The sequence below is a fragment of the Plasmodium fragile genome, assembly GCF_000956335.1.
Source record: "Plasmodium fragile strain nilgiri unplaced genomic scaffold supercont1.40, whole genome shotgun sequence".
Taxonomy (NCBI): domain Eukaryota; phylum Apicomplexa; class Aconoidasida; order Haemosporida; family Plasmodiidae; genus Plasmodium; species Plasmodium fragile.
Genome location: NW_012192620.1, coordinates 109,192 through 120,125, shown reverse-complemented (window position 1 = coordinate 120,125; position 10,934 = coordinate 109,192). Strand labels below are relative to the sequence as shown.

Genomic DNA, 10,934 nt, shown 5'->3' with positions numbered 1-10,934 from the left:
TTGCATTTTTTTTTTTTTTTTTTTTTTTTTTTTTTTTTTTTCCTTCCTCATTAGTAGTAGTGTTTTTACACTCGCAAAATGTGCATGTCATCGCAAATATTGTAGCAACCTGGTAAAAAAAAAAAAAAAAAAAAAATTGGACCCTCGTCTGGGGCGCACATATGGACATATATTTTTACACTGAAGAGTTTAAAAAAGGAAGTTAACCAAGAAGACCATGTACACTGATGTATGACTCGAATGTGCATACGTAAAAATACGTAAAAAAACGTAAAAATACTTAATCAAGCAGGAAGTGTTTTTCTTTTTTTTGTGTGTGTCCATTGAGGATAAAAACGCTTGAGCGATTTGTCAATTTGGGGGGGATACCAACAAACGAGCAAACGCCTTCGTGTTATTTTAGTGTGAGTCCTCGAACAGGGTTCACTTGTTAAGAAGTCACTTCCTCAGTAGGAGTTTTTACCTAGGCGGGTGCCTGTGTACACCTGTGTGTGTGTGAATGTCCTTCTAGAGGGGAGGGGTCAACACGGTTGGTGCATCGGCAGAGTTACGCGTCAAAGAAGGTACAAATATATTAAGTACAGGTTAGAGGCGAAGAAGGGAAGTCGCAACAGGTAGATAGCCGGACAACACATCAGCGGAAAGCTACTTCTTCCCCCCCGCAGCCTCCACTACACACGCGCGCATATATATAATGGAAAAGCAGGGCGAGGTAGCGCACGCGTGCGTAGAGGAGCAGGAGCGAACGCTCCCGAAGAAAAAGTACAGCAATTTGGTGAAGATAAACAAACAGGAAATAGAAGGACGCGAAAATAAAAATGACTTGCTGTTAGAAAAGAAGGAAGAGAGGAGAGGAGGTGTGGAGTTGTTCCCAGTCATGGTGGAGGAAACGCCTTCCCTTGAGTTGAAGAAGCTTCGAGAGGGTATATGTAATTTTGAGGATGGAGCGGACGACGTTATGATGAGCCTATGCATGAGTAAAACTCCGTGCAAAAGGTATGACGATGATATGCTGTGTGAGAGCACCAACAAGTATGTAAAAACTTATAGCAGCAAGAAGAGAGTTTATACACCTAGAAAAGGGAATAGGGGTAATTTGTTTCAATTTGAAAATGAGGAAAGGGACAGAGCTTCCATGTTTAGTACTCCCAAAAGGAAGTATACAAATAAGAGGAAGATGAATGAAATGTTGAAGCATCTTGATAGTGATGAAGTCACGAACAGGAGTGTGATGAAGAGAAGAAAAAAAAAAAAAAAAAAGTCCATTTATGATGAGCTGGTCTACTTGTATACCCCTCGCAGGGAGAGAAGCAATTATGGCGCAAATGTATTGGACAGAGAAAATGGGGTGGACTCTGTCAATACGATCAATCTGGCCGATGCAGAGTATTTAGCCACCGCCGCTGCTGCAGCAGACAAGTGGCAAATGCAACAGGCGAACATGCAAGAGTTGCCAGAGTACATAAGGAATGAATACATTTCATACTTATGTAGCCCTTTGAAGAGAAGCGAGCGGTTGATAAAATCGAGGATAAATAAAATGCTAAACGAAAACGTAGGGCAAGAGAAACAAGCGAATTGTGAAGGAACAGAAAGAGACATGAATAGCAACAACACGACGATCTACACGTCCAGCTACTCAGCATTATCAAGGAGTGAATATATGCATTGCGATTTTGAACCAGAAGAAGAAGAAAAGTGCTGGGATGATTATTACACACAAGGAAACGACAAAATAAAACCATTCACAGGAATATCAACAGAGCTAGCTGTGGATATGATAACAGAGTTATTAAGATCAAAGGTGAGGAAAATCGTTGTGGATGAAAAGGAATATTTTTCTCCCATTACAGAACATGATACCGTTATGGAGATAGGGCATGGAAATCATCCACTGGCTGTTCAGATGTTTGAGAAGTGGGGTACAGTTGGAAGGTACATGGGAGTAGAGTTTAGTGGGTTGGCTAGTAGGGAAGCTTTAAAATGTGAAAAATTGAAAAAACTTTTTTTGAAGAGAAAAGTTGAATTCGTAAAAATATTAAGCATGAAATATTTTAAAGAAGATTATTTAAATGGTCTCGTAGTTCAGTCAAATATCTCCCCCTGCAATACCAAGACAGACTTTGTAAAAATGAATAGCTTTAAATATATTTTTGCAAAAAGTACCTTAGATTATATTACGTGTAGAATGGATAATATTGGAAATAGTTGTGACTGGGAAGAGGATTTGCAAATATCTCCTTCCGTCGTGGACATGTTTGATAGTCTGGCAGACTCTTTACAGAATTCTAAAAGTAATAGCAACAGATGTAACTCTTGTATCATTTTTGTTGAACCCAGTAATTCTTCCAAATTCCGAGATCACCTTTTGACCATATTTAAGGCCATTTATACAGCCACTTTTAAGTACAGTAGTGCGGCAAAATTTTTGCGCCTCAGCAAAATTACCAACAGCCCAAAGGCTTGTGGCTATATGATTGAGAAGAGGAATGAGGTGTATCGGGACTTTGAGGAAATCAGACAGGAGTTCCTCAGGCTTATCATTAAGGCCTGTGTCACGAAGAACGTGGACGAGGTCGACTGGTACTTGCCGAGTGAGGCACCTAAGAAGTGGGTCAGTAGCAACCCCGCCGATATCGAGTACCTCGTCAAGCTGGACTGCCACAGCTTCTGATGGGGTGAAGCGGTGAAGCAGCGTAGCGGCGAAGAGAAGCGCAGCGTGAGTGTTCTTTCCCTTGTTGACACTCTCATCACAGTCGCCTGTTGGTCACCCCTCTCGTCTGCGCAAACGAATATAAGGGGATGATTTCCCCACAGATGCGTAACTCATTATGTACCTCCCGAAAGGGGCTTTTTGTCCACCCCACCACCATCCAGTCGCCACCTCCTCTCACTTTGCCCCTTTTACTTCCCACCCCGCAGTGGTATTTAAATTGTGGTAGTTGCCCCTCTCGCTCCCATTTTGCACAAGTGGCGTATGCGGTACCGCAGGAGAGGGAGGACACCCATCGTCCACATGAAGGGAGAATGCCGTTGTATAGTTATATGCATGTGCATGCTTGCCGAAGTGGTTCAACTTCGCACGACTAACGGTTACACAACTCCCGTGGGTGCCGAATGTGTTTGCGCAAATGCGTTTCACGGGGGCAATTATACCCCATTCGGTTTTGTTTATTTGGTTTACTCCATTTATATATGTATACATTTATCCATTTTTTTTTTTTTTTTTTTTTTTTTTTTTTTCTTTTTTTTTTTTTTTTTTTTTTGTCGTTGTGCATCTCGCGCAGATCGTTATGGAGCTGCGCCTGCACATGGAGGAGGGGTGGACATGGGTAAGTGGAACAACGATATTATCATTTTACCTAATTTTTTTTTTTTTTTACCCTTCGTGAAATGTGCAAAATGGCACTTAAGCGAAGTGGTTGTTGCGAATGGGGGGTTAGAGAAAAAAAAACGTTGCTTCCTGATCCCACTCATTTTTATTTTTATGCAAAAGTGGCTAAAACAGCGTGCACACACGCGGGGGCTAGTCCATGGACAGCTCACACACACCACAGGTACTGCATCTTTGTTTGACTTAACCACATTTGGAACAAACTTATTACCTGTCCGTTTGGCCAATTTTTTAAAGTGCCTTTTCGCTAAGAACTGATCAGTCACAAATGTGGAAGCGGGATCTATTTGAGAGGAAAACTCTGTGTTACTTCCTTTTTTTTGTTAACATTCAATTTTGGGGGAAAAAAGTGCATGGGGAGAGGAGAAGCCAATTGCTTGCGCTCCCCATGAGGCGCAAAATGGGAGTGCATATATACCCTATGGGTGTAGGCCACGAGAGGCAATGTTCCTCCTCATGTGCACCCTGAATGTGAGAAGTGAACTGGGTGGATAATACTCACACGATTGATCAAATGAGTTTTTTATTCGGATTTTTTCTTTGCCGTTTTTTGTGAAAAGAATTTTATTTGTATAAAAATGGCCATGTCCCTTTTGGCACCTTACATCACATAGAGGTATTTTTTTTTTTTTTTTTTTTTGTGTGCCCCTCTGTACACCTTTGTACTTTTTACGTCGACATAACGTTGCTACTCTATGCAACAAGGAAAGCAGAGGATGCCATTTCTCCACAGGCTTGCCAAATCGGAATATGTCACCATGTCCCATTTGTTCATACCTCCAGTTGGTTTTTCCCTTTTTTAGGAAAATTTAAAAAAGGGGAAATATAGGGAGGACCATCGCCTACGTTGACATGTGTACAGGGCGGAGAGGAGGAACCTGCGCTAAGGTTGCTGCGGGCGCTACATACAATAGGGACGCTGCTGCTTTGCCCGTTTGAGCCATTTAAAGAGGACACCCCCCTGACAGCAGCAGCTTCAGTGTTTGTATTCCCCTCTTCCCAGTTATATCCCTGTGAACCCTTACATATATGCGTAGCGACAACATAAGTGGGTGGGGGCCTCCAACTGCGTGTGTGTGTGTGTGTGTGTTCGCGTGTGGAGGGGAAGCACGCATCCGTACGTCCAACATGGACATGACTAAGCGTTGGAGCTGTACCCAAGAAACTCAGTTACATTCATGTGTAGAAATAATCTGAACATGTTTTCGTGTCAAACGAAGGGAAGAACGGTTCGAAATTTTTTAAGCTTTTTTCTTCTCGCGTTTTTTTTCTTTCCCGTTAGTTATGGCTTCACTGTGCCGCATGGGGACCGCAGGTAGGCACGTGCTTATCACGTCGAGTGGAATTTCCATGCGAAATGCACTTTTGGTTTTTAATTAGCGTAAACCGATGATGCCGGCATCTTTTTTCCCCCCTCCCACTTCTCAGCTTAATTGCCAATGGCGGGTGGACAAAACAAAACAACCGATGCGGAGTGAAGAAAATAAACCCGAGAAAGACAAACGAGAAAAGTGGGAGGAAACTTTACTCTATAAAAATAACACACTTGACAGAAAATAAAATCCCAGAGGAGTACTTCAAGTACAACCTGCCTCCCGAGCCGATGTAAGTGTGCATGCGTATGGTGAGTAGTCTCCCTCTCCCTCTAGCCCTCTTGCTCCTTTGCTAGTAGCCTACATTTGTGTGTCCTATACACATTACAAACTTATCTGGATAATCCCTTCCAAACACTTCGCATCTTATTATACCCCATTTACTACCCACCAATGTTTGTGTATTGTTTTTTTTTTTTTTCTGTACCCCTCCACTGGCAGATACCCATACATCACCGTCCCTAACAATCTGTACACGAGGCAAACAAAAGATGAGGAGCCTCCTCCTGATGGACACCCCCCCCCAAGTGGAGGAAATGAATTGGATGATGAAAAATATCCTGAAAATTCAGCACAGATAGGAAAAATGTCTTCTGAAGAATTCTCAAAATGGAATGAAGAAAAAATAAAAAAAATGAAAGCGTTGCCTGAACCAACCATAGAAGATTATATTGAGGATACACAATTTAAGAAGTATGTCCATCCTTGTTTGATTAAAAAGGTGTCTCAAAAGGACAGGAACAAAGTGCATCATTCTATATTGTCTCTTATTGACCCAAAGGTAGAATTTTCTGTAATTGACTGTTTTGGTGAAAATGATGAAGAAAATGACCTCACGGAATATGACGCAGCTTTTAGGGGTATAGCACCTTGGCCCACCACAGATGAATTAAGAAAAAATGAAAATGATTACCAATTTGAGAAAACTGATCTCGAGGTGGAATACAATATAACGTATGACAAAGCGGGGTACCAACAGTTTAGGCATAAGCTTCTTGCGGAGCAGCTGCAGGGTAGTGGAAAAGAGGAGAATATAGCTGGGGGAGAAGAAACTACTGGGACGAAAAATATAACTGATGAAGAACTTGTTAAGGGGCAATTGAAAGCGAACTCCCCGCCACCTGTATCCGTTGAAGACATAAGAAAGTTGTACTTCAAGAAGGAGGTCAAAACGCTGAGGGAGGCAAAGGAAGAAATGGTCAAATGGGCAGAACGAAAAACATCCTCGAGGAGCACATGGACTTTGACGGAGGAAGAACTGAAGTTGCTGCCGGAGAGGTTCAGGCGATTATACCATCAGAAGAGAAGGGAAAAGTTGGAGCAGGCCAGGGAGGCTAAGCGGAAGGAGGAGGCGCGACGGAGGGGGCAGCTCCAGGACGAGTTCTCCTTGTGGGATGAGGGGGGCCTATCCAGCATAGAGCAGTTGCGTGGAGAGGAGTGCGGCAAAATTAGGTGCGAGACGAGCCGTGAAATGAGTGACAAGACGAGTGACGAGATGAACAGCGAAAGCAGCGTAGATGGGCTGCCGCACCAAGAGGATAACCCCCCAATCAGCGACGAGCATAATCTGCACAATGTCAGATTACTTGAAGACAACGTGCTGTACACAAAGGCCAAGTCGCCAGTGGAAAATATGTTATACGAGTGGGATGATTCGCTGAGGTGCAAATGGAGAAAGAGAGCTGAAGAAGTGATACGCGATGTCATCATGTATGATTATCCTATGAAGGAACTGAGAAGACCATCAAAGTTAGACCTTTACGATGTGACATGGTATGCGGGGAAGGTTGAAGTGTTTGTCATTCCAGACGAAACGCAAGGGAAAAATTATAAAATTACATTATTTGATTTGAAGCAGCTGGTCAAAAAAATTGCAGAAAGGTTAAAAGAGCTTGAAATCGATGAAGAAATTATTATTTTGCCATTTTTTGAATTAGTTGTTTCGTCTCTGCCCAGTAAAAATATTCTTGTGTGTAGGAGGGACTGGTGTAATCATGCTGGGAAGGAGGTGACCGTCTTTTTTAAGGAGAATATGTTTCCTCCTTTGGAAGGTATACTTCTAGGATCTCCTAGCGTCTTTCATTTAATTATAAATGTTAATTATGAACGAATAGAAAATTTAGATGTTCATACGATTGATAAGGTGATTCTGAGGGACACCAAGGATGAACTTCGAGGACACATTGTGCTGAAGGCTGCAATGGAGAACCAAGTGGGGGGAAAAGCTGAATCTGTTGGAGGGGCCCCCAGTGGGGACGTTTCAGACAGCAGCAATTTATCTTCACCTGAAGGAGAGCCCGAATCTGCTGCACCTCTGGAGGGGGATAATGAAGAAGACGAAGGGGTGGTCACCAGGAAGACAGGCTTTGATGAATTGCAAAAGTTGAAGGACATCGAGCGGGTGAGTGCAACTACTCTGAGTGGTGGTCAGCTTCGCAATAAGCAGTTGCGTAGGGATGAGGGTGCCGACCCGGTTCAGGGTGAAAGCAGCGCGCGTACAGACCTCGATGGCATCAGCCCAGTTAGCGGCATTAACCGATTGGGAGAAGATGATGACGCAGCTAAGATGCGAAAGCAGGCCCTCGAGGAGGAAGAAGAGGACGACGACGAAGAGGATGAAGACGAATCCTACGACGATGTCGCTGATGATGGGGACATTTATGGGGTTGAAGATGATGAAGGTGGCTCTGACGAGGGGGAAGACTACGGAGACGATGAGGATGATTACATGCCAGAGGAGTGAGCGTAACGGTCCCTTCTATTTCGCCAACAAACACAACTGAATGGAGAACCTCCCTACAGGCATGTGAAGAAGTGCCCCAAATGGGGGAGGTGTTGGGGGGTACCCCCGTGTCGAATTAGGCACGACGGATAGGTTGACCTGGCCTCTAGCCGTTGGGCATTTTTAAAGGTGCAAAAAGGGTTTTTTAAGGGGATTGTGTGGAAGGAAAAAAAAAAAACGCGCACAAATATACACATGTGCATACGAATTCGCAAAGGAACGATCGGCAAAGCAAATAAATGGCGGTACAAACGCGATGGCAAGCAGATATACATATACGATGAGCCTACGCAACGTAGCGGAAGGGAGGGCGCAGGCTCCGCAAAACGATGTCCATTTTGCGCACAAAAGCACGGGCATTTTCCACATGCCTAAACGAACTCAGCTGCTGATAATAGGCATCACGCAGGAGGGATAAGTACTTCTCATTGGACAAATAAAAATGTAAAAATTGCAAAAAAAAAGAATGCACACTCTTCCTCGATATTGTTGTGTTGGTAAAATTATATCGTATTAACATTTGGAAAAAAAGAATAATCTGAAAGGAGCTAAGAGTAGACATATAATAATTTGCACATGTTAAAATGGAATAAATATTATTATAATGAATGAGATCTTCTTGTTCCCAATGGTCAATAAAAATTTTGTATTTTTTTTTATTTTCATTTAATGTAGCCAATTCATTTCTTCTTTCGTATATTTTTTTTATTTCGTTTTTAATTATTTCCCAAATTTTATTTTCATCTGATGTGATTTTTTGAATTGCTTGGTTTAGGTTAATGTGTGGATGAATGTCTAAATGACTTCTCACCAATTGTATGTTGTTTTCGCTTAACGATAATGTGTACTCATTGGCTGGGTTACTTTGCTCACTCTTGGTGAAGAAGCAAAAGGTTGTGACGCTCCCACTTATTTGGCTTTCATTTTTTGCAATTGCTTTATCCCCCATTTGTAGCAGCGCATCGCCGTATTTGCAATTCGAGATATATTTTTCCTTACTCCTGTTGCTGTCCCTGGGACGGATCTCCTCACTCGCATTATTATTATTATTAGTGTAGTCACTTCGTACAGACTCTGAACCTGTGGGGTCTTTCCCAATTGCGTCTTCCAAAAAGAGGGGATACTTGGACACTCCCATGTATTTCGAAAGGACGCTAGGCACAGAAAGAGGCAGAACTGCCTGTGGGGGCATCGCCGTTCGTGGCATTATTGACACACCCCTAGAGGACCTTGCCCCGATGGCCTCCACTCCTTGCTGCTCGTAATTCTTTACAAAGACTTCCATCTCCTTCTGCAGCTCAGAGCAAATTTCACCATATGTCGTCACGTCGTAAAATATGAGAACAACATTTTTGTACTTTTTTTTATACTCTTCCAAATTATAGAGGGGGAGGAGTGGCGAGATGTAGGTTGCTACTTTGGACCCACCTTGTGGGGGAGTGCATATCAGCAGCACGTCGTTTGGAAGCTTGACCCCATCGAGAGAGTAGTTGTTGGAGTACAGCTCGTGGGCGTGTGGAACGGTTTTTGCAAAATCAGCCTGAAGGTGATTCAACAAATGGCTTTTCCCGTCCCCTGAACAAGCGAGGGCTAACCATTTGTGGAGATCGCGGAACAGATCCAGCATCTCCGACTTGGCGCCATTCGAACAAATGATAAAAAAATGCTCATTTTTGTGAATCAAGTTGGTTAATAAATTTTCATACAGGACAGACTGAATAATTTCTCTCCTGCCTGCGTCCTTCTCTCCAGAGATGCAAACCTTCTGTCCGTAATTTATTTTTTTAAATAGGTCTATGAGTAGTAAATTTGTGTGGAGCTGCTTGATGGCTACTCTCTCATGGTAGGTCTCCTTCACCCTATCCCTAAATATGTTTAGCTGCTTAGTTGGCTCCTTTGCTAAGAGGTAATTCATGTACTCGAAAGGGGTATACACATTTGTTTCCCCCTCCTGTTGGTATAGAAGTTGGGTTGTATGTTCTTCTACCTCAGCTTCTGCCCCCTCGATGCAGCCATTTTTCTTCACCCTACCCACCACTACGCTGTTCTTATTAATTTGGAGTACTACCCCATAGGAGGATTGATCTAGCTTCAAGACGTTTCCGATTTTTTTCAATTCATCCCTGTCCTCATTCAGTATAATTATTTCCTCATCTTCAATTTGTCTGTTCCTTTGAGTCGATAATGGGTACTCTTTAAATACATTACTCAATTCTTCTTCGAATATGTTAGGTATGGATCCATTTTGTGAATTTAGTTTAGTATGCGTGTGGATGAACGTACCTCTGTCGCTGCTACGGGGTCCTCTTAAACAGCGCCACACGGGGGAAGTCAACGCACTACTATAATGCTTCTTCGAGGGAGGATGCACAATGAAGTCTATGCATAGCGACTTGGGGCGAAGAAGGTGCTTTGACTCTGTAAATTTTTTTACTATCATTCTGTTGGTACGATGAGTGGTGTGTGAGGAGGATGCACCTTGACCGGCATGCTCTATCGGAAGTGTGGAGTATAAACGGTTGGGCAGAAGTATTATTTGCATGAACTTAATGTGTTCCGCTTAATCTATCACCACGTTACCACGTTACCATGTGGCCATGTTGTACAAATAAGCCGTTACATGTGGCCTCGATGGGTACAGAGCTTAAATAGGGTGAAGGGGCGAGGTCAACATCAGATCAAGCCCCATTATATGTGCTCTATAATTTGCCGTATCCGCTGCTGTGTTTAAGAAGCTACGTTACGTTACAAATATATTTGCTACTAAGGAAGGGAAAACAAAAAAAAAAAAAAAAAAAAGTGCCCCATTTGGCGTGCTTGAAAAAAAAAAAAGAGTATCACTCATAGAGGCATTTCACATCACGTTGTTTTGGTACTGTTCCATTCATGCATTGATTTGGAATTTTTTTTTTTTTTTTCGCATTTCGTATTTTACTAGGATGATGGGTAACCCCGTTGCTTTTTATGCACCCCACAGGGGAGGAGAAAAAACGGGGTGCACCACATTTAGTGGATGAATTTCTCAATAGGGGGCACCATCTCGTAATAGGCCAACCCTGAACGGATATCACATGGTGAATGTGTCACTGGGGGGAAAATCGCCCCAGGTGTAAATTCTTCATAAGTATTGTACATATTATCATCCGTGAGCACAGACGGGAGGATCGTTTACGTCCGCGTATAACTCGTTACAATTCATAGGAGAAGAACACACCGTGGTTAGGCACTCATGTAAAGTTGTCTCCATGAGATAGGAACAGATGCAAAGGATCTAGACGTCCTCCCCCTTACGATACGTCTACTTTGGTGACAATACCCACATGCTCCTCAACATACACCTGTGCACCATTTTTGCAAAAAAAAAAAAAAAAAAAAAAAAAAAAAA

At 42.8% G+C, this 10,934-nt stretch overlaps 3 protein-coding genes across 3 annotated transcripts; 2 read left to right on the top strand and 1 right to left on the bottom strand.

The window, feature by feature from the left end:
• Window positions 1-694: 694 nt before the first annotated feature.
• On the top strand, window positions 695-2,674 carry AK88_03483 (uncharacterized protein; the record flags this gene model as incomplete). Its single annotated transcript, XM_012481099.1, has 1 exon — window positions 695-2,674. The coding sequence occupies one exon, from the start codon at window positions 695-697 to the stop codon at window positions 2,672-2,674; it is 1,980 nt and encodes a 659-aa protein (XP_012336522.1).
• A 1,848-nt stretch (window positions 2,675-4,522) lies between these two features.
• AK88_03482 (uncharacterized protein) lies at window positions 4,523-7,510 on the top strand (the record flags this gene model as incomplete). Its single annotated transcript, XM_012481098.1, has 4 exons — window positions 4,523-4,563; window positions 4,677-4,709; window positions 4,823-4,999; window positions 5,209-7,510. 4 exons carry the CDS (start codon window positions 4,523-4,525, stop codon window positions 7,508-7,510), a joined length of 2,553 nt encoding a protein of 850 aa, XP_012336521.1.
• Window positions 7,511-7,835: 325 nt separating this feature from the next.
• AK88_03481 (uncharacterized protein) lies at window positions 7,836-9,989 on the bottom strand (the record flags this gene model as incomplete). Its single annotated transcript, XM_012481097.1, has 1 exon — window positions 7,836-9,989. The coding sequence occupies one exon, from the start codon at window positions 9,987-9,989 to the stop codon at window positions 7,836-7,838; it is 2,154 nt and encodes a 717-aa protein (XP_012336520.1).
• Window positions 9,990-10,934: the final 945 nt, after the last annotated feature.